This window comes from Diachasma alloeum, unplaced genomic scaffold, assembly GCF_001412515.2.
Source record: "Diachasma alloeum isolate Michigan unplaced genomic scaffold, Dall2.0 Dall_scaffold_00840, whole genome shotgun sequence".
Classification (NCBI taxonomy): domain Eukaryota; kingdom Metazoa; phylum Arthropoda; class Insecta; order Hymenoptera; family Braconidae; genus Diachasma; species Diachasma alloeum.
The window spans coordinates 195,607-222,443 of NW_021680964.1; the positions used below are offsets into that span (position 1 = coordinate 195,607).

At 33.8% G+C, this 26,837-nt stretch overlaps 2 protein-coding genes across 3 annotated transcripts in view; both read left to right on the forward strand.

Moving 5' to 3' along the window:
* The window catches only part of LOC107044901 (ETS-like protein pointed), a 143,546-nt gene extending 126,963 nt beyond the window's left edge, over positions 1-16,583 (forward strand). For both annotated transcript variants that reach the window (XM_015266970.1, XM_015266971.1), the window contains exons 7-10: positions 11,230-11,445; positions 12,211-12,810; positions 15,065-15,362; positions 15,602-16,583. In XM_015266970.1, the coding sequence (XP_015122456.1) occupies positions 11,230-11,445; positions 12,211-12,810; positions 15,065-15,362; positions 15,602-15,665 (1,178 nt within the window). In that variant the 3' untranslated portion in view covers positions 15,666-16,583. The remainder of the gene's footprint in view (positions 1-11,229; positions 11,446-12,210; positions 12,811-15,064; positions 15,363-15,601) is intronic.
* An 831-nt stretch (positions 16,584-17,414) lies between these two features.
* On the forward strand, positions 17,415-25,790 carry LOC107044902 (dihydroxyacetone phosphate acyltransferase). Its single transcript, XM_015266973.1, has 6 exons — positions 17,415-18,207; positions 21,118-21,528; positions 21,836-22,349; positions 23,517-23,809; positions 24,742-24,995; positions 25,350-25,790. Exons 1-6 carry the CDS (start codon positions 17,916-17,918, stop codon positions 25,686-25,688), a joined length of 2,103 nt encoding a protein of 700 aa, XP_015122459.1. The 5' UTR covers positions 17,415-17,915; the 3' UTR covers positions 25,689-25,790.
* The last annotated feature ends 1,047 nt before the right edge of the window (positions 25,791-26,837 follow it).

Consider the following 26,837-nt stretch of genomic DNA (forward strand, 5'->3'; position numbering starts at 1 on the left):
CGGTTTACCGCTTCACTACTGAAATATACTCAATTCAATTTTTTTTTCCGGGTACCATGAGAGCCCGGGTAGTTACTGCAACTAATTATTTTTCAATATCAAAAATGTTAATGTTCCCCCATCAATCCAAAAAAATTGAGGAACTTTTCCAGAACTTAAGAAATCTGATTTTCGGAAAATGGATAAATATCCTTAACTGAAAATCTCAGAATATATTCAGTTTTTCATAAAAATTGGCAATTCGAACCGCCAAATTTTTGGAAATTTCGTGGGAACTGTCATTTGATAAAAAGTCTCAACAGGTTTAGGGGAAATTAATTGCGGTCGATTGAAAATTGTCCGTTTATATTTTTACGTTGAAGCTATTTTAGTTGTCAATCGTTTCACAAATACTTTGTATACTTTGTTTTTATAGTATACAATAAAAACAAAGAAATTGAGGAACTTTTCCAGAACTTAAGAAATCTGATTTTCGGAAAATGGATAAATAGCCTTAAGTGAAAATCTCAAAATATATTCAGTTTTTCATAAAAATTGGCAATTCGAACCGCCAAATTTTTGGAAATTTCGGGGGAACTGTCATTTGATAAAAATTCTCAACAGGTTTACCGGAAATTAATTGCGGTCGATTGAAAATTGTCCGTTTATATTTTTACGTTGAAGCTATTTTAGTTGTCAATCGTTTCACAAATACTTTGTATACTTTGTTTTTATAGTATACAATAAAAACAAAGAAATTGAGGAACTTTTCCAGAACTTAAGAAATCTGATTTTCGGAAAATGGATAAATAGCCTTAAGTGAAAATCTCAAAATATATTCAGTTTTTCATAAAAATTGGCAATTCGAACCGCCAAATTTTTGGAAATTTCGGGGGAACTGTCATTTGATAAAAATTCTCAACAGGTTTACCGGAAATTAATTGCGGTCGATTGAAAATTGTCCGTTTATATTTTTACGTTGAAGCTATTTTAGTTGTCAATCGTTTCACAAATACTTTGTATACTTTGTTTTTGAAAATGGCAAAAGACATCTTCTCCAGAGACTTTAATTGTCCATAAATAAATTTTCTTGATAATTTATGATAAATCTGACAGAAAATGATCCTCAAATTTCAAATAAAATTTTGTGAAATATTTAAACACAAATGATTAACATGGAGCTATAATAGATTTTGATATTTAACGATAATTTCAATCGAAAATTATATTCAATTTATTCGACATTCAACTTAATGCAAAATGCTGTCTTCGAAATGACTTAGAGAATGAAAATTCTCATTGAACTCTCCAGATGTGTTGCATTCGACGAGTTTCTATTTCCTTGAATTTTTAATAGATGAACTTTCAAATTGGCATGCAGCTATCCTTCAAGTTCAGAAACATTTCTAACAATATAGTGGAGGGGTGAGAAGATACTAATTTAAAAGGGAGTTGTTTATTGCTTTGCAAATATTTAAAAAAACTAGATGAAGTGGAGGAAAAGGTCAAGGACCCAAATGGCAGAAGAAAAGAAACTCCACGAAATTTCAAAATAATCTTCCACTTTGTCTCCCAAAAATAGATTAATTGAAGACTCTTGGAGGAATAAACGCCCAAATGATCATATGAATGAATCCTTCATCCAGAGGAATGGCGCATTTGAATCAAAAAACCTTTCAAAAATATTTTTAACATCAAACAATGATTTCATTTCTAATTAATACAGTGTTCGTTTGAATCAAGCAACCATTTGGTTGCAACCATTTGGTTGCTTGATTCAATAACTCATTATTTGATATAAATAAAAATGCAAAAAATGGAAATTTTTTACGAAACAGTTCAGTTCTTTCAAATTCCAATTTCTCGAATTTCAATTTTGACACTTCTTTTTTGAAAAATTCAAAAAGGGGTGGGGTGTTTCTACTCGTCATGAAACGTAATATTAAACAATGATTTCATTTCTAATTAATACAGTGTTCGTTTGAATCAAGCAACCATTTGGTTGCAACCATTTGGTTGCTTGATTCAATAACTCATTATTTGATATAAATAAAAATGCAAAAAATGGAAATTTTTTACGAAACAGTTCAGTTCTTTCAAATTCCAATTTCTCGAATTTCAATTTTGACACTTCTTTTTTGAAAAATTCAAAAAGGGGTGGGGTGTTTCTACTCGTCATGAAACGTAATATTAAACAATGATTTCATTTCTAATTAATACAGTGTTCGTTTGAATCAAGCAACCATTTGGTTGCAACCATTTGGTTGCTTGATTCAATAACTCATTATTTGATATAAATAAAAATGCAAAAAATGGAAATTTTTTACGAAACATTTCAGTTCTTTCAAATTCCAATTTCTCGAATTTCAATTTTGACACTTCTTTTTTGAAAAATTTAAAAAGGGGTGGGGTGTTTCTACTCGTCATGAAACGTAATATTAAACAATGATTTCATTTCTAATTAATACAGTGTTCGTTTGAAGCAACCAAATGGTTGCTTGATTCAATAACTCATTATTTGATATAAATAAAAATGCAAAAAATGGAAATTTTTTACGAAACAGTTCAGTTCTTTCAAATTCCAATTTCTCGAATTTCAATTTTGACACTTCTTTTTTGAAAAATTCAAAAAGGGGTGGGGTGTTTCTACTCGTCATGAAACGTAATATTAAACAATGATTTCATTTCTAATTAATACAGTGTTCGTTTGAATCAAGCAACCATTTGGTTGCAACCATTTGGTTGCTTGATTCAATAACTCATTATTTGATATAAATAAAAATGCAAAAAATGGAAATTTTTTACGAAACAGTTCAGTTCTTTCAAATTCCAATTTCTCGAATTTCAATTTTGACACTTCTTTTTTGAAAAATTCAAAAAGGGGTGGGGTGTTTCTACTCGTCATGAAACGTAATATTAAACAATGATTTCATTTCTAATTAATACAGTGTTCGTTTGAATCAAGCAACCATTTGGTTGCAACCATTTGGTTGCTTGATTCAATAACTCATTATTTGATATAAATAAAAATGCAAAAAATGGAAATTTTTTACGAAACAGTTCAGTTCTTTCAAATTCCAATTTCTCGAATTTCAATTTTGACACTTCTTTTTTGAAAAATTCAAAAAGGGGTGGGGTGTTTCTACTCGTCATGAAACGTAATATTAAACAATGATTTCATTTCTAATTAATACAGTGTTCGTTTGAATCAAGCAACCATTTGGTTGCAACCATTTGGTTGCTTGATTCAATAACTCATTATTTGATATAAATAAAAATGCAAAAAATGGAAATTTTTTACGAAACAGTTCAGTTCTTTCAAATTCCAATTTCTCGAATTTCAATTTTGACACTTCTTTTTTGAAAAATTCAAAAAGGGGTGGGGTGTTTCTACTCGTCATGAAACGTAATATTAAACAATGATTTCATTTCTAATTAATACAGTGTTCGTTTGAATCAAGCAACCATTTGGTTGCAACCATTTGGTTGCTTGATTCAATAACTCATTATTTGATATAAATAAAAATGCAAAAAATGGAAATTTTTTACGAAACAGTTCAGTTCTTTCAAATTCCAATTTCTCGAATTTCAATTTTGACACTTCTTTTTTGAAAAATTCAAAAAGGGGTGGGGTGTTTCTACTCGTCATGAAACGTAATATTAAACAATGATTTCATTTCTAATTAATACAGTGTTCGTTTGAATCAAGCAACCATTTGGTTGCAACCATTTGGTTGCTTGATTCAATAACTCATTATTTGATATAAATAAAAATGCAAAAAATGGAAATTTTTTACGAAACAGTTCAGTTCTTTCAAATTCCAATTTCTCGAATTTCAATTTTGACACTTCTTTTTTGAAAAATTCAAAAAGGGGTGGGGTGTTTCTACTCGTCATGAAACGTAATATTAAACAATGATTTCATTTCTAATTAATACAGTGTTCGTTTGAATCAAGCAACCATTTGGTTGCAACCATTTGGTTGCTTGATTCAATAACTCATTATTTGATATAAATAAAAATGCAAAAAATGGAAATTTTTTACGAAACAGTTCAGTTCTTTCAAATTCCAATTTCTCGAATTTCAATTTTGACACTTCTTTTTTGAAAAATTCAAAAAGGGGTGGGGTGTTTCTACTCGTCATGAAACGTAATATTAAACAATGATTTCATTTCTAATTAATACAGTGTTCGTTTGAATCAAGCAACCATTTGGTTGCAACCATTTGGTTGCTTGATTCAATAACTCATTATTTGATATAAATAAAAATGCAAAAAATGGAAATTTTTTACGAAACAGTTCAGTTCTTTCAAATTCCAATTTCTCGAATTTCAATTTTGACACTTCTTTTTTGAAAAATTCAAAAAGGGGTGGGGTGTTTCTACTCGTCATGAAACGTAATATTAAACAATGATTTCATTTCTAATTAATACAGTGTTCGTTTGAATCAAGCAACCATTTGGTTGCAACCATTTGGTTGCTTGATTCAATAACTCATTATTTGATATAAATAAAAATGCAAAAAATGGAAATTTTTTACGAAACAGTTCAGTTCTTTCAAATTCCAATTTCTCGAATTTCAATTTTGACACTTCTTTTTTGAAAAATTCAAAAAGGGGTGGGGTGTTTCTACTCGTCATGAAACGTAATATTAAACAATGATTTCATTTCTAATTAATACAGTGTTCGTTTGAATCAAGCAACCATTTGGTTGCAACCATTTGGTTGCTTGATTCAATAACTCATTATTTGATATAAATAAAAATGCAAAAAATGGAAATTTTTTACGAAACAGTTCAGTTCTTTCAAATTCCAATTTCTCGAATTTCAATTTTGACACTTCTTTTTTGAAAAATTCAAAAAGGGGTGGGGTGTTTCTACTCGTCATGAAACGTAATATTAAACAATGATTTCATTTCTAATTAATACAGTGTTCGTTTGAATCAAGCAACCATTTGGTTGCAACCATTTGGTTGCTTGATTCAATAACTCATTATTTGATATAAATAAAAATGCAAAAAAAGGAAATTTTTTACGAAACATTTCAGTTCTTTCAAATTCCAATTTCTCGAATTTCAATTTTGACACTTCTTTTTTGAAAAATCCAAAAAGGGCTGGGGTGTTTCTACTCGTCATGAAACGTCGACATTTCATGAAATTGCGATTTTTCATTTCCGGGGTGAAACCAATAACTTCCTATCGGAACTTAATAAAAATCAAGTTCAAGTTTAAATGAAAGTTCTGTCATGAGCTAGTGTAATAAACCCATTTATTTAATTCCAATCAGCCATTTCTCTGGGTGTTGTGAAAGTTTATTTAGCTCTGAAAAACAATGCAATTGTTTTGTTAGTCACCAAATTCGATGTATCTGACACGCGTCACTCACTGAGTTATCACCTGTCTGAGTTGACTCGCAAAACCCACTTCGGCTACCAGCGTTCAGGTCTCCTATCATCGTTTTTTTTACTATAAAAACACAAGTATGAGGTGAATATGTAGATATTCTCAGTCGTCTGCGATCGTCACAGCCGTTGGTAATGTGCCATTGCGGGCACGTAGAGTGTGGGAGAGTTCGTGGGTCACCAGTCTAACCCAGGGAACAATGCTCAATCTTTTTTCTTTCATTATTCCTCAAACGGGTCACCGAGTTTTTGTTTGTTAGAGGATTCTTTCGTACTCCTTGGATTAATTATCATTCCCCCCACTTTATTTCAAAGGTAGAATTGATTTTATTTGGATGATTCGATACATTCGAATTTGGTAATTTTTTGTTGTTTCTAGAGTTTTTTAATTTTGAGTTTTACTCTGAGAAGGAATTGAAAATGTTTTTTTTCTGCTGAAGGCATTAAAATTATTATTATTATTTCATTTTTATTGAATTTTTCAAAAGGAAAATTTGAAGTTTTTTGTTAAAAACAATTTTTTTTCTTTTACAAGTAGAGGTGAAATTATCAGGAAAAATCTTGAAAAAGTCTTTGTTTTAGTGAAAACACTAAAATTATTTTTTTACAATTTTTTGAAGTTTTTAGTAATTTCTTGCGTTTTTTTTATTCATACCCTTAATTTTCATAATATTCCCTTCATTTCTACAATCAAATTTCCCTGTAAAAACTTGTCCAGAAAAAAAGGCAATGAATGTAACTAGTTTTTGAACATTATTTCAAGTGCTGAGTGAAAAACTCGGGGTTATTGTTCATTTTTAGAAAATTATTTGTCTTTGCTTCTGTATTTCGACTCATTCATAACTCCTTCATTCAGTCATTCAATTTATGTTAAACGAAACCAGGAAAATGTTTCTTTAACTAATAACCCTGAAATCAATGCTGTTAACAATTTTTATTTCCATTTTTCAACTAAAAATTGTCAAAATTTCCATAAATTAAATTCTCCATTTCCGAATTCTTGTTTTTCTCGTTTGTAAGCTGTTAGCTTCGAGGAAAAACCATTTCAAAAGTTTTCCGTCAAGGAAAACATTAATTGTTTACAAACACACCTTGAGGAGAGCATTAATTATTAAAATTACCATTAATTGTACACAAAAAGTTTTTCACAGAGAAATGTCAAATTTCACTTGAATTGAGAGTTTTCGCTTTGATGTTTTCGAATGTTTGAGTTCTCAATAATTACAAAAATTACTGGTTACAATGAAGTTTCATCAGGAATTTCTTGGGAGTTGGTTTTTTCGGGTATACCGTCTGTGCAAGTCTCGCTTGGATAGCAGCTGTGGCACAGCAGCGTCGCGACCGTTTCGTTTGGTTTGGCGCGTGCCCCGGTGGCTTCTGCGTCTCTCTCCTCAGCTAAGTCCTCTGTGTCTTATTCGAGGAGTTCAGTTATACGCCATGTACCTCCTTCGAATGCCTATGGCACCTGTTCTCCAGCTGATGTGCGGGCTTGAGTCTCAACTGTACGCCTTATTTCATTTTTCTTTTTTTATCATTAAAAAAATTGACTTTGTAGGTCCTTTAAAAATTAATTACATGGATTTTCTCCAATTTGACTCTTCGGGGACACTTGAAACTCGAAAAATACTTTCTCCGCGGATGTATTCACTAGATTATTGGATTTAACATGAATTTTAACAAATATTCAAACTATTTTGGAGAGACAATCGACAAATAAAAAATATCTTACAGATTATGTTTCGAATATTTTCGCAATGAATAGTAACTATTTCTTGTCAGCTTTCCTTCAACACAATATAGAGGAAAAAGTTCTTAGTTATGCTGAGGATAAGATGAGTTACTGAATTTGAGAAGAAAGAAATTCCTGAAATTTTACACCCAAAACATTCTCATCTCAAGTAAGAACATTTTTTAAATAAAAAATCTTCGGGTAATTACACTAAGAGCATTCGAAGGAGACAACACTTTGGAATAATTGAACATTGATTAAACATTGATTGAGTCAATAACAAAGGATTCGTCGATGTTCTTGATTCAAAAACTGCCAGGTGCTTATTTTAAGAATATCCAAAAATTCTGAACTGTAAGTAAGATTTTCTCGAAAGAAGAGGAAATGAGTATCAATTTGAGTACAATGATTCTAGATTTAGAAATAATTCACGGAGAAATAGAGTTTTTTCTCTCATTTTGGGGGAAAATTTTCGTAAAGTGAGTGAAACTTAGAGAGTTATGAAAATCGGAGATTTTCACTGGCAACTAAAAGAAACATTCATTCTGTGTGAATGATTTTTTAGATAAAATCAGTAAAAGTAAATTATGCCAAACTTCATTTATTCACAATTTTGTGGATATGTCTCAAAGGAAAGGGTTTAGTTGGGAATTTCAGAAACATTTTTTGCAGAAAATTCCATTTTTCCCTCAACTTATTGGCTCTAGCAATTTACAAAATAACTGCCAACAAATGATTTCATTAAGGCCCGGGGAATGTATACAGAGAGACATTTTTGTGACTTACGAAATTTACTGCAAAAACCGCCCCTGATAAATCCTTCTAAATATATTAAACAAATCTCTATATAATGTTCCAATTCTCTATTTTCAGTTCTTCCTTCTATGAAATTTAAGCTAACTCGATTGCAATTCTTCATTTCGACCCCCAATGTCCATATTCCACAATACCAGAATAATTTTATGACTCCATCATCAATTAAACAAAACGATATTTTAACCATTCGCTCTCGTTCTCCTCCATTCTTTAATTTTCTGGATGAATGAAATTTCGTTCAGCAAGAAAAAAAAACGAAGAAAAAAATATGAAAATGCAAACCGTATGGCGTGAGGTCCAACAACTTGGTACACTCCCACGCTCACTGTCCATGAAATGGGGTGCGAGAAGGTGCAGCCACATACACGCAGGTGTTTAGCTCAACCGATCCATGCAACCGAGTCCATCCGTGTATCAAAAGGCTACGTGTATACACGTACATGTGTGGCCCTCTGTCTTGCTTGCGCTTTATCTGTTGCACTTATCCTCTGTCTCTAGGTCTTTTCAAGCCAACAAAGTGCGTGCCCATCGTGCATTAATATTGTGATTTTTTTTCGTATGGCCGTGAACCCGAGGCGTTTGCAATTCAAATTTTTTTTTTGATTGATTTTGTTGGGAATTATGAATTGACAGGTTGTCACACAAATGTTTCCACACAAATGGGAGGTTAGGGGTGAATGTTGAAGAACATTATGTATTTAAATTTCATGGGTTGAAAAAATGACCCTTGGATTCGCCTGACCCTTCGTACTCTTTTGACCCTTAGGCTCAACTCACCTTTAAACTCAACTGACATTCAATCTCAACTGAGGCTTTCACTTATCTGACCCTTAGATTCGCGTAATCTTTTGGACTCAACTCACCCTTATACTCAACCCTTCTGACCCTTGGTCCCAACTCACGGGGACGTTATTAATGTTGTTAATGTACTAACACTAATAATTTAGTTACGTGAGTCTTTAGAATTGTAATGAATTTTTGAATTATCGTCAATAATGACCTTGATACAATCAAATGTGGACGTCGAAACTTATAACGTACGTTAACAGGAAACAAACGTCATTAACGTTGAGAGTACGTTTAATATACGGTGGATATTGAGTGTTTTTCAACGTCCATGGGCCTTCACGTTGAGATAAGTTGAAAGTACGGTGAGAATTCGGTGGTGAATTTGAACATCAAAGCAATGTAGGTTCACAACGTTGGAACTACGTCCGGAGAACCGGTAAAATTGTGCAAATATTTTTTGGGGGAAGAAGTTCCGCGAAACATGTCAAAATACATTTTTTGTAAGGAAACTCATGGGCTACAAAAAAGATCCTCTGATGTTCTTCGAAAAATTCAATCGGTTGGCGATTTTTGCGAATTCAGATGAACATTATTTGTTTTGGAACTATCGATTTTTATGATTCAACCATTCCCAGTGAACACTTTTTCGATTGGCCTCTGAATAAAATGATTTTTGCAGATGTTAAGAAGACATTTTCCACAGAGTATTTTTTTTGTGAAATATGAAAAAGGTTTATTGGTGTTTTCACTAAATCTAATCGTTTCAGAGATAATTGAGAAGTAAATGGAAGATTTATTTTGCAAGACATGATTGTTTTTGCTGAAAACTTTTATAAATATTTCTGGAGCGAAAGGGATTAACGAAAAATATTGAAATACATTTTTTTGAGAATTTCATTGACTACAAAAGAGCTCCTGCGATGTTTTTCGAAAAATTCAATAGTTCCGGAGATTTTTCAACTTTAAAATGAACTTTTTTTTTGTTTAGGAACACTCGCTCAACATGACTCAACAATTCTCAACGACATATTTTTGCGATTGTATCTGAATGAAAGGGGTGTTACAAAAAATGTCAGAAAATATTTTATTTGCCTACAACTTTGTGGGCTACAAAAGTAGTAAAAAATCTGCTAACCTTTCGTTTTTCAAATTTACGTGTACATTCTTGTGAATGAGCATTTCATTTGGCTAAATGAATCGCAATAGTTTCAATCCTCTCGAAATTCAAGTGAAGTATTTTTATTGTTTCTATTTCGAGCCAATAAAAATCAATATCCGGTCGATATTTCAAATGATCACTCCGAATTTCTCAAACATTTTCCATAAAACGGAATTTATAAACTCATAAATTTCAAACGCCTAACCCAGAATTCATAATAAAAGCAAAAATCGATGTTTACGATCCCACCATTAACATTCGTTAAAGTCTCAATAAACCTCAGCAAAAATCCGCCTCAACTTCAATTAATATTTAAACCATATACATAAAAAAAATAACGGAAAATAAAAAAAAAGCCAATGCAGAAAAATTCAACACCTACTTTCCGTAATATCTCTAAAAGCATTTTAGAGTATTTCATCCAAGGAGATCTTTTATATAATATTTCTCTCCCTACAAAGAAGAATTTCTAGGGGACGGTGGGGCAAAATGAAACACGGGGCAAAATGAAACAGCAAGAAAATCTTGTGATCTAAGGGAGATAGGACGATTTTCATGGAAACCTTTTTTGTAGAGAATTTTACAAGCTACAAAAAAGGTCCTCTTCAAAAATGTCCTATCTCCTTTAGATGACGAGATTTTCCCACTGTTTCATTTTGCCCCGTGTTTCATTTTGCCCCATGCTCCCCTATGGATTTTAACAATATTTTTGTGCTTATCAAAATGATTCAATTATATGAAAATAATTCACTACCTGTTTACAATTTCGTTGTTCATTCATTGAACAAAGATTCAATTTTTAAAAATAAGCTCTTTATTCGGATCAAGGAACCATTTGGTAACATTGAAATAACTATTTTTCTATGAAATAAAGTTTATTCACTTCAAATAAACCTTTTCATTAGAGTCACAAGGATCTGACCAATTAAAAAATTCGAGTGAAATCATGCAGACCTTCAAATAAAAACTGAAAACACAGAACCCAAAGTGAAAGAAATCAATTAACAAACTGATGAAAAATTCCACCTCCCAATAAACTATCTCACCCCAAATCGCCTTTTGCGTTCTTGTCACGAGGGAAAGGATGCCGACAGAGGTAGAGGCGGAGCTTCTCCGAGCCAATGATGAACGTCACCGCCCACAAGTTTCACCCGTTGCTCTCATGCCCCGTCTCTCTCCCCACAAATCACATCTCGCCACTTATATCAAACAAAAACACAATCCTCCAATTAGCTCTCTCCCCATCGTCATTCATTTCCGAAACCTAAATCGAACCCATTAATTCGACCCCACTCGACCCCAAACGCCCATCAAGATCAACAATTAATCATCTCGTTATTATTTCGTGTTTCAGGTGGTTACAATCATCTACGCAGTCCAGTGTGCCAGGATGATAGCCAGAGAGATGAAACCTCACCACCACCGCACAATCACAATTCTCAACAACAAAATTCCCACTCAACAACTCCAACTGGCAATCACAATAATAATAATAACAATAATAACAACAATAATAACGCGAATAATGCATATATACATTTACGGAATTTGAATCAGCTCAAAGCGGAAGGTAAATACTCAAAGCTATTATTTATTTCTATTACTAGAACAGGGCGCGCGCGTATTGTTGTTCATGGGTGCCAGAATCCCTTGTGGAAAATAGCATTACATACCTGATCAGTATCTGATGAAGACCTCACTAAAATTTCCCCTCGCGATAGTAAAACCTCACCATTTCTCGCTTTCAATCATTCTTATCTCAATAATAATGCAGGAAAAATGAATGGTTTCAACAAAGTTTTTCGCAATTTCCTTGAACTTACCTGATTTTTCACTTTTCATACAATAATTGACCTGAAAAAGGGGAGGGTGGGGCAAAACGGCCCCCCTTCAATAGTCAATAACTTGTGAATGACATTGTGAAAATTCCCAGTTTCAACTTCATTTTGAAGATAATTTTTCATTCTTCAAAACGAGCTCTAACTCATCCCAATCGGATTATTGAATCGGAAAATATTGACGATTGAAGGGGGACCGTTTTGCCCCATCCTCCCCAATCAAGTATTTTATTGCTTTTTAGATTATTTGACTAGAAAATCAATGAAATATTTGATTTTTCAATGACAGGATTTCCTGAAATTTCAGTGGAACTTGAACGCGATAAAAATTTCCGAAATTTGGCACTGAAAATTCAGACGAAAATTTTTGAGTGTTTAAACCCCTCGACTAAATAAATAAATTTTATCTCCAAATTTACCATCTAATTTTCTATTACCGCATTAAGACCACTTGGCCGGTAATATCTTCTAATTACTCCGAATTAATTGACTTTCAGCAAACTACGGTAGTCACCATATATCCGAACACCTGCAGAGCAGTGGTGGTGGTATGCCAGGTGGTGGTAGTGGCAATGATCTCGGTGCAACTAGTAATAACGAGAGTGATTTACGGGTCAACAGTGCACCAACAGACAGTTACATGACACCAGCCCATTACTCAGGTTACGACGAGTCATCGGAGTACCACAATCTCCAACAGGAGCACCAAACACCCCATCCATACAACTTGGATGGCTCTCCCGAGTTCTACGGGACCAGTGGAATTCACCTGGAGCCAAAGTACCAGCCTCCGCCCTTCAAAAATTACCCGAGAGGTCGTTATCACGAGGGCTATAGTGAGGGTGGTTACGGACAATATGATCAAACACCTTTCCAAACGGTTCCTGGCAGTGGCAATCCAACTGGTGGCTCTAATGCTGGGGTGGGGGGTGAACAGTGGGGCGTCGGACCCCTTGGGGAACATTTATCTCATCATCCTGCATTTTTGGCGGGCTTGGCACCACGTGACTCCACGAATCCTCATCATCCAGCTTCGATTGCTAATAATCCTGACCAGAAACCATTGCTGCAGAGCGCTATGCTAGCTGGATATACTGGTAAAGGTTCCTCAACATTCTTATTGATTGTATTATTGTTGAAGGGATACAATTTTGCCCCGTATAACCACAAAGAACTTAATTTTTTCATATGATATTAGCTTGTTTTTGAAATTTTCGTTACACTCCAAACAATAAAGTTAAGTTCCGTTCTACTTTACTCGCGATAGATCATGAATAAATGAATTTTGAATTTCGTAAATTTTCTTTGGAATCCGCCTTTTCGCTTCAACCTGCCTTTTTTTTGTTCATAAAAATGGGATTAAGGATGATTACAATGTTCAAATACTAAAAACAACGAATTTTTAGTTCTACTCTAGAGACGCGTAAAAATTTATGAAATTTAAAATTCATTTATTCATTATATATTGTGAATAAAGGAAAACGAATGCTTAACTTTATTCTTTGGAGTATAACGAACATTGAAAAAAAGCTAAAACCGTATGAAAATTACGGCGCAAGGAGCATTTTGAAGGTAAAAACAGAAAAAATGAAGTTTGTCGTGGTTGTACGGGACATAATCGATCGGATCCACGATTTTCCCTAGTTATTCCCATATTACGTCATATATCACGAACTGTTCAATGGGTTCTAAGACTTAAGGATGTTCGACACCCTTTTAGCCAAAATTGACGTTGTTTTCATTTTTCTGGCAAATTATCGATGGGAGTGACGTGAAAAAATATAACGATTTTGTGGTTTGTCATTCTTTAATGGCTCACGAAGTTGCGTAGTGGTGCGATAATTTTCATGCGTTTTTTCTACAGTTTTGTGATTCTTTTTAAAAGTTTAGAGAAAACGCAGGAAAATGTTCGCACCCCCTTAAAATTTCGTCAGTCATTAAATAATGACAAAACGCAAAAACGTTATATTTTTTCACGTCAATTCCATCATAAGTTTGCCAGAAAAATTAAAAAAACGTGAATTTTGGCAGAAAGGGTGTAGAACATCCTTAAATTTCACCGACGTATCCCCTTAAGAGGCTTGCATCATTCAGTTGAGTAATTGAAAGTAACGAGAAAAATTAAGGATCAAAATACAAAAAAAATTACCTATCATTGATAATTTTTTACATAAATTCTTACTTCGATGAGTTTAACAAATGAGTCTATCAAATTCTCTCTTTAATTACTTGTTGGAACAATAGTTGCTCGTTTGACTAGGGTGTTTTTAAAAGTGGCAGCTCCCTACATTCGAAAGGATTTCGAATTGCCACATCTATGTGACACACAAATTTGGGCCACACTGGAACATAAATCTGTCATGAATTGGTAAACCAGGATAAGTGATTTTCGCTTAGGGTCAATTATTGATGAATATCTTGGAAGTGGATATAGTTAGAGAAATTTTTGTGAAGAGCTTTTTTAGAGCTGACATTTGGCTCTATAAAAACGATTTTTATGAAAATTTCGGTATCTTTCTTCGTTTTCAAGATATTCATCGATGATTGCGACTAAGCAAAATGCAGTTATCCTAGTTTACCAATTCACTACAGAAATTGTTTACACCAAAAGCTTAAGACTGTCGATTATTTTTACCATGGACATTGAATTTTTATTTAACTTTAACTTTAACTTTTAACGTTATTTATTGTAAACAATATACATTCTTCCAAATGGCCATTGCCTGAGGGCCTTCAGCCTAATTTTTATTCATTTTTTCTAGATTTTAATTCTATTCTTAATCTTGAAGAGGTCAGTTTCTCATAAAACTCTTTATTGTTTGACAATTCGAAATTTATTATTATCAATTATACTGAACTATTGACTTGATACATATATCACCTGAATGTTAAACACGGTGAAATTTAAAAGTTTCGGATTTTCGCGCGATGAAGCTAAGGCTAAGCTTCTTAGTATTCGCGATCGCAACGTAGATGTGGGAGCCATCAAGTGGACGCTACACTAACTACTCTTGGCGGGCAACCAATGAGATCACTGGGTTCTCCTTTTCTTGGTCTCCTTGGTGTTGTCAACCAATGAGATCAGGGAGAACCCAGTGATCTCATTGGTTGAGCTCCGTGATTGGTTCCCTCCGAGGAATCTCATTGGTTGCCCCTCAATAGTAGTTACTTTAGACACCACTTGGTGGCTCCCCCATCTACGTTGCGATCGTGAATTCGTTAGGTCCCTCAAAAAAGTGGAACAAAATCAAATTCCGAAGAGTTTCAAGTTGAACGGAAATTCTTCAAATTTTCATTGAGTTGACGAATTTAAAGGAATTGATGAGTTGATTTGTGTTATATTTGTTTAAGGTGGTGGTCCATGTTTTACTGGATCTGGTCCAATTCAACTGTGGCAATTTCTCCTAGAATTACTCACTGACAAATCGTGTCAGGGTTTCATATCATGGACTGGCGATGGCTGGGAATTCAAATTAACAGATCCAGACGAAGTTGCACGTCGCTGGGGTATACGTAAAAATAAACCCAAAATGAATTACGAAAAATTGAGCCGTGGGCTACGTTATTACTACGACAAAAATATTATCCACAAAACAGCCGGAAAGAGATACGTCTATCGCTTCGTTTGTGATTTGCAGAGTCTTCTTGGGTGAGTGTAAAAGTTAATTGTTTTCGATGATTCAATCGTAAATTCAGTAGAGGAAAAAGTTCATATCTACATTTTTCTCATGAATTAGGCCATTATCTTGATAATTATCAATTGATATCAACCAAGATAATCCTAATCGATCACCTAATGGAGCATAAATTTTTTTAATATTGATCGGAGTCAAATCAACTGTCCATAAATCAATAGACACATCATTAATTAATAATTGTTTATTCCAGATACAGCCCGGAAGAGCTACACGCAATGGTGGACTTGAAACCTGAGAAGAAGGAAGAAGACTGAGACTGTATTTTTTTAAATATCACCAGGAACGTGCATATCGGGACACAAGTGTTGTCATAATAACGAATTTTGCCCCGAAAATTCGTTCAATTTTTATCTCAATTTATTAGTTTTTTTCTCTTTTTTTTTTAATAAATGAAAAGAAAAACACTCAAGGCGAACGTAAGACGTTCAACTGATAACGTGAAAATCCGAAAGAACAAAATGATAGTAACACTCAGTTTAATTGTAGACACAAATTTTTCTAGTGTCCACTTTGTTGAATTAATTTCTTTTTTATTAATGGAAAAAAATCTAATCGGTCGTATGTACCAAAGACAGGGTCCGCATACCATTGGTGCCTAAAAAAATGAAGAATAAATAATGAAAGAGAAAAAAAGTGAAAGTAAAGAAGTTCTTTTTTAATACGTTGAACTATGAAATTGCGATGAAGTTTAAGTAATTTCTAAAAACCGTAATGAGAATTATTACGAACTTGTTCATCTATAAAAGTGATTTTTTGATTTGCCACAAAAAAAAACCAAGATTTTTAGATAAATATTTATAGGAAAATAGAAAAAGCGTAAAAAATTAAAAAAGTAAAAAAAACGACTCGACAATTTATACATATTATATATATTATACATATATATTTTTAATGTTACGTGATTTTTAAGCACTCCCAGTGCATCGTAAATTTTCATCTTAAGATCAAAGAAAAAAACAAACCATGAACGAATGAGAAATAATTGATTAGAACGATGCGATCTAAATTATTTATGTCCCATCAATTTTTAACATGTGTGTTAAACATCTCGTTGATAGTTGAACACGGTATGTGATTGTTATTACTCTAATTTTACTACAATAAAAAAATTCATTATACCTTACAATTAAAGAGAAAGAAGAAAATAATAAGAAAGTCATTTGTACAAATAAGTTGACGTTGTAAAAATTTTTATTTACTTTTCCCCTCTTCTATTCACAGTGGTAAGTTTGAAAGAAATAAAAAAAGAATATGTGGCATGGCTAAAAGTACAGAGATCAAGGAGGAAGGAGACGAAGATGAGAAAGGCCCTTCTCACCAATCTGCATTCGATTTCCACGGAAAACAAGTGGGAAATTGCTCTTGTATTGTGTATAGTATAGGGGAGGGTGGGGTAAAATGGACACTAGACTTTTTTTAAATTACTCCTAACTCAGAAATAAATTTATCAATGGAGCTCAGTTTAGGCTCATCACAAAGGGCGAGAATTGCTCTTTGAATTGAAAAAAAAATTATTGAATTTCCTCACCATTTTAACCTGTCATTAACATTTTTAAAAAAGTCAAAAGTGTCCATTTTACTCCAACCTCCCCTAGTTATATTTGCTAATAAATTAGCAATATGCTCCTGAATGCTTATTTTGCACATCATTGCCTTCTATCATGTATAATTCATTGTTTATTTCATTTTTCATCACACTGTGACGAAAAGTGAATTTTCCGCCACATTGTGATGAAAAATATTGTTCGTAACTCGTGAAAAAATGTTTTTTAGCTCGTGGGATTATATCACTCGCCTTCAGCCCATGACATAAACCTCCCACTCGCCAAAAAACACTTTTTTGCACTCGTTACGAAATATACTATTACCTCACGACACCCATAAAATTCCTATCGTGCCCCTCAAATTATCAACAGTCACTAAATAATCGGCAATCCCATCTGATAAAAAATCCCTACCTTACCGCCATTTCCACTTCAATAATCAAAGATGGCGTGTGTAAATACAGACTATAAGTTTTTCCCCCCCGACATGGCACGTTTGCATGTCTACTAATCTAATACTAATGGATTTATTACGTTATCAAAACTTACGCATTACTGTCTTTCCCGTATGGTCAACACTCGTCCTCCCCAGTGCAGCCCCCCTCCCCCCATTGATCAGCTGTATTACGATATCTCCGAACAGAGTGGGAGAGAGAACGACAGCGAGTGGTACGCGAGGAGAAAGGGTAAACGTCAGTGTTCAAACAAAACGCCCGGCTTTTTTAGGTCACTCGGACCGGCGACACTGGGATCTCTTGAATTTTTTTGAGTGTAGAGACCCGAGTGATTAGCATTTTGCAATGGTAATGATGGTTGGACTTTGTTTTAATGTAAAATGTCTGGACTTGGGCGATGGGTGAGGTAGCGGATAAGTAAATGAAACCGTCAGTTGATGTTTTTACCTCCGAGGTGTGTTGTGTCACGTTGACCGAGTACCTGTGAGGAGTAACAGGAGTGATAATGGGGGATAATTATGGCTGTGTGGATTTGCTGGTGGACAGGCGTAAGAGCTCGGATTTTCTATGGGTGTCGAGGCCCATGGATCCCCTCGCACCTCATCGTCTACCTCCGGAGATGAAGTACACCAGAGAGCAGGCTATTGAGGCTGCTCTCAATCATCCCAGGGTGCTTTTTACGGTGGAGACTCTTGCTGCTGCCAGGGGAGTTGATAAGGCAATTGTTAGGAGGGAGGCTAGGGATATGCTTGAGGAGATGGCCAGCAAGGCACATTTGCCTACTGTTCGCTGGATTGGTAAGTCCAAATCAGTAGTGAAGCGGTAAACCGAGTTAAGTCGATTTTCACTATTAGCCAGTTTTTGCTGAATATCTCGGAATCTAAGAGAGATAGCAAAATTTTTCTCATGACTTTTTTTATAACGCTCTATTGGCTCTACAAAAAAGGTTATGACAAAAATCTTTCTATCTCTTTTAGATTCCGAGATATTCGTCAAAAACTAGCCAATAGTAAAAATCGACTTAACCCGGTTTACCGCTTCGCTACTGAAATTCTAATCGATATTCCGAATGGAAGTATTGTAATCGTCCAAATTTAAGTTTTGGATTTTTTGAGTTACATCGATGCATTATGATCCAAAAAGTCCGAAATATACAATTTTTAGAATTGAATCTTTTTTTCAAATGTGAGTACTGTTGAACCCTATCGATAGCCATCAATTAAAATATAATTCATCGATTAGTTTTTTCAATTTTTGAATTTTTTCGAAAATCGCCTGTCTCGTTGATTTAAATAACAAAGCTTCAATTCTATGGAATAAAGAGTGCATTCGTTAGAATACATAATTAATATACTTCTAATGAATGCATTAATTAATATTAATTAGTATTAATTAATTAGAAGTATAATCAATTAGAAATGAGTAAACAATTTAGTTGATTCAAACAGATAATTATTATTCATCAACAAATTGTTTTCCTTCGCCTTCTAAATGATTTCATTTCTTGCTAATAAAGTCTACTTGCATGAAGAAAGCATTTGTTTAAGGCCCGGGTGCATTATCTTTCGAATGTGATCTTGGTTTTTCTTTATTTTGATAATCTGAAATTATCTCCAATTGCTATTCAGTTTTACATAGCCCTGGAGTTTCCAAAAATTAGGATTGTATAATTGAAAAAAAAATTGAACAAAACTGAACATTTTCAAAGAGCGATTTTGAAAAATATTGGGAAATAAACCCAATAGGGAGGAAATTGCATATTAATATTCCGAATGGAAGTATTGTAATCGTTCAAATTTAAGTTTTGGATTTTTTGAGTTACATCGATGCATTATGATCCAAAAAGTCCGAAATATACAATTTTTAGAATTGAATCTTTTTTTCAAATGTGAGTACTGTTGAACCCTATCGATAGCCATCAATTAAAATATAATTCATCGATTAGTTTTTTCAATTTTTGAATTTTTTCGAAAATCGCCTGTCTCGTTGATTTAAATAACAAAGCTTCAATTCTATGGAATAAAGAGTGCATTCGTTAGAATACATAATTAATATACTTCTAATGAATGCATTAATTAATATTAATTAGTATTAATTAATTAGAAGTATAATCAATTAGAAATGAGTAAACAATTTAGTTGATTCAAACAGATAATTATTATTCATCAACAAATTGTTTTCCTTCGCCTTCTAAATGATTTCATTTCTTGCTAATAAAGTCTACTTGCATGAAGAAAGCATTTGTTTAAGGCCCGGGTGCATTATCTTTCGAATGTGATCTTGGTTTTTCTTTATTTTGATAATCTGAAATTATCTCCAATTGCTATTCAGTTTTACATAGCCCTGGAGTTTCCAAAAATTAGGATTGTATAATTGAAAAAAAAATTGAACAAAACTGAACATTTTCAAAGAGCGATTTTGAAAAATATTGGGAAATAAACCCAATAGGGAGGAAATTGCATATTAATATTCCGAATGGAAGTATTGTAATCGTTCAAATTTAAGTTTTGGATTTTTTGAGTTACATCGATGCATTATGATCCAAAAAGTCCGAAATATACAATTTTTAGAATTGAATCTTTTTTTCAAATGTGAGTACTGTTGAACCCTATCGATAGCCATCAATTAAAATATAATTCATCGATTAGTTTTTTCAATTTTTGAATTTTTTCGAAAATCGCCTGTCTCGTTGATTTAAATAACAAAGCTTCAATTCTATGGAATAAAGAGTGCATTCGTTAGAATACATAATTAATATACTTCTAATGAATGCATTAATTAATATTAATTAGTATTAATTAATTAGAAGTATAATCAATTAGAAATGAGTAAACAATTTAGTTGATTCAAACAGATAATTATTATTCATCAACAAATTGTTTTCCTTCGCCTTCTAAATGATTTCATTTCTTGCTAATAAAGTCTACTTGCATGAAGAAAGCATTTGTTTAAGGCCCGGGTGCATTATCTTTCGAATGTGATCTTGGTTTTTCTTTATTTTGATAATCTGAAATTATCTCCAATTGCTATTCAGTTTTACATAGCCCTGGAGTTTCCAAAAATTAGGATTGTATAATTGAAAAAAAAATTGAACAAAACTGAACATTTTCAAAGAGCGATTTTGAAAAATATTGGGAAATAAACCCAATAGGGAGGAAATTGCATATTAATAATTTGATGGATCAAATGAGTGTTAGGTCGTCATTTGTCACAGTAGTCTATTTTTAGTAGTCACTATTTAGTAGTCACTATTTCCTCTCGAACAAAGTATTTCTTGCTTAACTTCCCTTTATGAGAGATACGACTCTTGGGTGAAATATTTCGTTATTGAAAAAAGAGCGATTTTTCATGTTTGAAACCTTGTGTATGCTTAAAAAAAACTATTCGTACCTTGGAACTGTTTATTAACACTTATCGACTTAGCATTTTTTTCGTTCAAACAAGACTCGTTTCAACATTTTTTTCCTCCTGGTATTTTCTCACTGATCGTTGAAATGTTAATAAGAGCTTTAAAAAAAAAATAAAAGTTTCTTCGGTGACTATTCTATCAGTCGAGAATGACGATTACTCAATAATTCTCTCAATCATTACATTTTTTACAATTTTTTGATACAAAACATCAAATGAAACGATTAAAATCCTGAATCTGTCAGTGATAAAATTGATCTCTCACATTTATGACGCACGAAAATCATTAAATGTTCCAGGTCTTCTAACCGTTAAAGTATTGAAGCGAATTTTAATGAGTTTTCGAGTGAATCAGAAGTACCTACTCGAGATACGCCAGCAGATGAAGCACTCTGATGTGCAGTACGTGTACGTGCCGTCCCACAGAAGCTACTTGGATTTTGTACTGATGTCGTACCTTCTTTTTACCTATGAAATGGCTCTGCCAAATATTGCTAGTGGAATGGATTTTTACAAGATGAAGGTTGTTGGTGAATTGCTCCGTAAAACTGGAGCCTTTTACCTGAGGCGGAGTTTCTCGAATGATCTATTGTACAAGGAAATATTCAAGGCCTACGTTGCGTCTTTAGTTGAGAACAGCGACCGAGCAATTGAGTTTTTTATCGAGGGAACGAGGAGCAGAAGCCAGAAGAGTATAGCTCCGAAATATGGTGCGTTGCAAATAAAAATATCTCGAGAATGCATGAGTCTCTTCGGGTGGAAATTTCACGAGAACTTTTGTCCTTTGACTCACTTGAGAGAAATGATTAAATTAATAAAATTACCAGAAATAAAATTACCGGTAATTTCACATCAAGTTTCATTTTACGTCATGTTAATACTTTTCTATGTTCAAAGAAAACAATTTCTATATTGATAATTTTTGAACATTGTGTGCATTTCCGGTCAATACTTTTTCATTTTTCACTTTCTATTGATTTTCACCACAAAAATTACATCAGTCTGGAACACTTCTAGGACTGCTTGGTATGATCCTGGAGGCGGTGTTCCAAGGCCTCGTGCCAGACATTCAGTTTGTGCCAATAAGCATAACGTACGATAGACCGTTGGAGGAGTCTCTGTTCTCCTATGAACTCCTCGGAGTTCCAAAACCAGCAGAGACCACCAGTGGACTCTTCAAATCACTCTCGATCCTCAGGGAACAGCGAGGGCACGGGCATATATATTTCAACATAGCTCCACCGATCTCAGCCCGGAAGTTTATGGATTACAATGTACGCAGAATGAGTGCCTTATCCCCAAATGCCAAGCTACCCACTGATGTTGTAAAAAACCTCGCATTTGAGATAATTGAGAGTCACAAGAGGAACACCATCTTCATGCCCTTCAATTTGATTGCTGTGCTGTTTAACGAACGTGTTCATTCATATCCACATCATCCTTATTCATTCGATGGACTGCTGCAGGATTACTGCTGGCTAAAGGGAATAATAAAGAAACTAGGGGCCACGGTTTTTCCAAAAGTTGACAAGTAAGTTGGAAAATGAGAGTAATCTTCAATGTTTCCATCTGAAGAAAAAAAGTCACTTATGATTTCTGCACGTATAATGACCCTTAGAAACACGGCGAAAAAAGTTTCTAGTTTCCAGAATCCAACTATTAATTTCAAGAATCTCAGGAATCTAGAGCCCATTGGATTGAGAATAAGAAACTGATTACATAATTTCAGGAGAAAGATCCCTATATGTCAGTAGTGAAAAGGCTCCTTATTACGAGTGAGCTAAGTTCTTAAATCGTGAATGATTAGGTTCTTGAATGAAAAACATTTGTGGTCTTAAACAATGAATATTCGAAAAGGATAAAATTCTAGAATTGTATATCAATTGACTCAAGTTCTCCGGTAATATATTTTGAATAGCACGAAAGATCCATAAACATGAGTGAATTAATTTCAGAACCGGAAAAATTCTCAATTCAAGAATGAGAATGTTTTTACTTCAATTTATCAAAATATCGTACCTTTTATACCACTTCCAAAAACTCCACGTACTAAATTATTAAGGGTTATCAACGGAATTCTAACAAATTCTAATTAGCCCCTAAGGACCTAATACATACAGCATCAGCGTATCACGAACTATAGCTGCTGGTAGTAAAATTTGGTGCTATAGTATATGCCACTCTTTTAACGATTGAGGAAATCAATTGAAAGGATCAACCTATCGATTACCTCAGCAGTGTCTTAGGGAGGAACAAACGACGAACAAACGATTCATCAGAAGGAACAATTTAAAATGATTAGATCTTTACGTGGGAGGGGCTAAATTGAGGAAACATGGGAGGAAAAAATAAAAAATCAATTATAAATAATTGGCTGGGGAATAAACGCTGAAAATCCTCGAACAATCAAGAACAATTGACGAACTATCGATTGCATTCGTCAAAAATCAATAATTATTGTAATGAGTGGCTAACTATGGATGGGTCCCTAAGGGGATACGTTTAGACTTTAGACTGCACTGCCACCTTGCGGTATTCTGCACGATTTACTTTGGTCACATGCTGTGGGAAACCCTGTAATTCCTCGTTTCTAATTACAATTCAATGTATCATTATATCATCGTATTATTCTCAATTGTCACTATGCACGTGCATTATGCAAATGCATTGATTAATTCATTAATTTTCCTGATTGCAGTGGAGAGGACGAATCATACAGGAGATCCGAAAAAGACGAGATCAAAGAGTCTCTAAACACCCACAAAAATTTACTGAGTTTCGATTCACATAATTCATTGACCCTCCATGGTAGCTATCGTGACATAAAATCAGGAAAAATTCGAAATGTCAGGGGTCACAATTTGGACGAGAGAACAATGAAAATGGCGGTTCCTGCCATTAACCTCGGGATTTATGTCAATCCCACCTTTGCACTTTTTACGAAACCAACAATTGCTGCTGTCTCAGTACATACGTCTGACATTCTCGAAGGTAATTGACAATTCTGCAGAGAAAAAAAAATTAGTTTTCAGGGATATATTTCTAAATTTTAAGAATATTTTATACTGACTAGAATTACCATTAGCATCAGGAGTTTTGATGACGTAAAATTTAGGTATAAAATCGTTGATACCCAGGATCGACATGTCACTGAATTTCTGTGGTCGTGTGCTACATAAATGTGGACGTCCACATGAAAAGGGCCCACTGTCGATTCTAGTTTCCGAGATATTTACGTTTTTGTGTATTTACGTTTCTCCAATGACGGCATTTTTGACCCTATGAAGATCATTTTGGGCTCAAAATGTGCGGAATGTTATCAATATTATCAGAGTATACATCACACCATATCGACAAAGTGGTCCTTCTTCATGCGGACATCCACAAATGAAAGATCAAGTGAGGGGGCAGTCCATAACAAATCAATCATCACATTGTTTACAAATTCACATACAACGGTCGTCCTGAAATTTATGTATTATTTTTTTAACCGTTCTACATTCTGTTTGTACTTTTTACGAATGAAATCCCTCAGTCCTGGAAAGCAAAGGTACGTAAGTAGAGGTATAATTTCGAATAAAATGATCCCTTGAAATTAGGGATAAATATTATTGAATTCTGGTGACAGTTATCTAGTATTTAATGTGAATACTCCTGAAAATCAGAACTTTTCCATCTAATTCTCTGGATTACCGTCACCAAAAATTAGTGACAAATCAGTGTATTCTAGAATATTTCACTCGTTGAATTCTATAAATACGGGTTTCCAAAAATAAAGTACATATCCCTCAAATCTAAACGATTCTTCTTCTCCGTATTGTATTAAACTTACCGTCCATTAGAAATGGAATTTGTAAGAAACCTTTCGCTGTTTTTATGAATTTCTTCACCTGTTGAAAATAACTTATCCGTATTTTTTTCAGATTATGCCAGAGAAACGTATATTCTCCTGAGAAAACTATTGAGTAACGAATTTGCATTGCCCACTGACGACAGTACAGACATAATAGCCAATGAGTGGACCCATGAGATGGAGTTTTTATTTAATGCAGAATGTTTTAAATCAGAGAACAATCGAATTACTTATGGGAATAATGAGAAACTCAGACTATTACTTAGTAATTTAATTTCACCGTTCATCAGTGCTGTTTGTGTCACGTGTCTAACTCTATATCAGGTGAGGATCGATAAACATCGATGGAAGTTAAAGTATTTTTACGAATTTTTCTGGACCTCTTCCTAAGCATACATAGTTACAAAAAATCTTAAAAATGTTAATGACAGGTTGAATTGTTGGTGAAATATTTTTTTTAATTTCCCAATAAAAAGAACAATTCTTTCCCTTTGTGTTGAGCCTAAACTGAATTTAATTGATAAATCTGTCTCTGAGTTATAAATATTTCTTTAAATATCAAAAGTGTCCATTTTACCCCACCCTCCCCTACGTATATTGGACTCCGTATTTGAGGGGTTGACTGAAAAGATACAGAGGAGTGAGAAGAACCAGGTGTAATTATTCCGATTGTTCCAGTGGGATAATCCAACAATGGAGGGTCCAACCGACAAGAACATTCTAAAAGAATCTCAAAGACTAGCAGAAACTCTTCTCTTCCAAGACGACAGCCTCGTCCGTCACCCCTACACTCTCTCCTTGGATCTATATTTGTCGACATTAGTCAGTTTAACATCGTACGGCGCCATAAAGTCAATACCAAACCAGCCAAATTATGAAATTGATAGGTCAAAGATATCAACGATTATTCGTGACCTTGAGAAGATACTTTTATCGAGAGAAGTGCCTGGAAGCTACCTGGACATTGGTCCCACCCTGATTCATCAGGATGACAATACACTTCAGGCTAAGTTGTGATTATTCAACTCTTCAACCAAATTGAATACCAAATTAATCAGAATTACCAGTATTATATAATCTTGGAGTAATAAAATAATACTTGCACCCCTGATAAATGAACAATTGAAGAAATCCTTTTCATTATCATCATCATTTAAATATTGTAGATCTAGGTAACATGCAGAAAACTGGGATACTTTAACCCTGACACTCCATTTTTTTGGCAAACTTACTTATTACATACAATTGAGTCCCTTCATTCTTTTCAAGATATGATGTTTTGCATTAGGACTTTGTCGACGGAAATTTTAATCCTATCCTCCTAATCACACTATTCACATATCCACATGGGGAATTCCATGTGAACTCAACGTGGTCAAAACCCTCACCATCGTCGATCATATTGCCGATTCTTTTTGTGATTGTACATAACATAAGATGACTCCTCAAATTTTTTCAGATTTTTTGACCCATCCTGTGAGCAGTTATGTTCTTTTTCTGGTTTTTTCTTCAAACGTCTGTAACTTGCGTAAAAATCAACCAATTAAAATTTTTTTTTCCTTAAAATACGCGTATTTTGACATACTTTCCATATAAGAATAGGCAATATTCGTTTTCTCGGTTCTTCCACTGATTATCTCATAAAAACTGAAAAAACTACCAGATTGCAAGGTTGGACCCCTTTATTTTTTTTCAAAATTTTTCGGTGAATATATTACACCAAAAAAAAACTTTCACCAAAAATCAAAGTGGAAATGCCATTACAACTCATTATTCAGGGGAATTATCATTATTTATTCATTTCTTCGCGGCATAATTTATTATTAAATTCTCCACAAATCATTTATCATGTAAATAAAGAGTCATTGAGATTCGAGGATAGGCACGCGGAGCGTGCCGAAAAGTTGACTTTTCGTCACAGCGTGATGAAAAAATAAAAACTGCCATAAAAGTCCTGGGCCAGTGAGAAAAATAATAGTTTCGCGGCGGACAGTGACTCCCGGTAATTAAAAATTCACTTCTCCAATCATTGGCTATCATTCGCCTATCAATGGATTCCCATGGTCAAAATAATTAATTTTTAATAATCAGGGGCTAACTTTTTAGAGCTCGCCCAGCGGTCAGATTCGACCGTGGCGCCCTCCCTCCATTGGGGTCGTACTAATT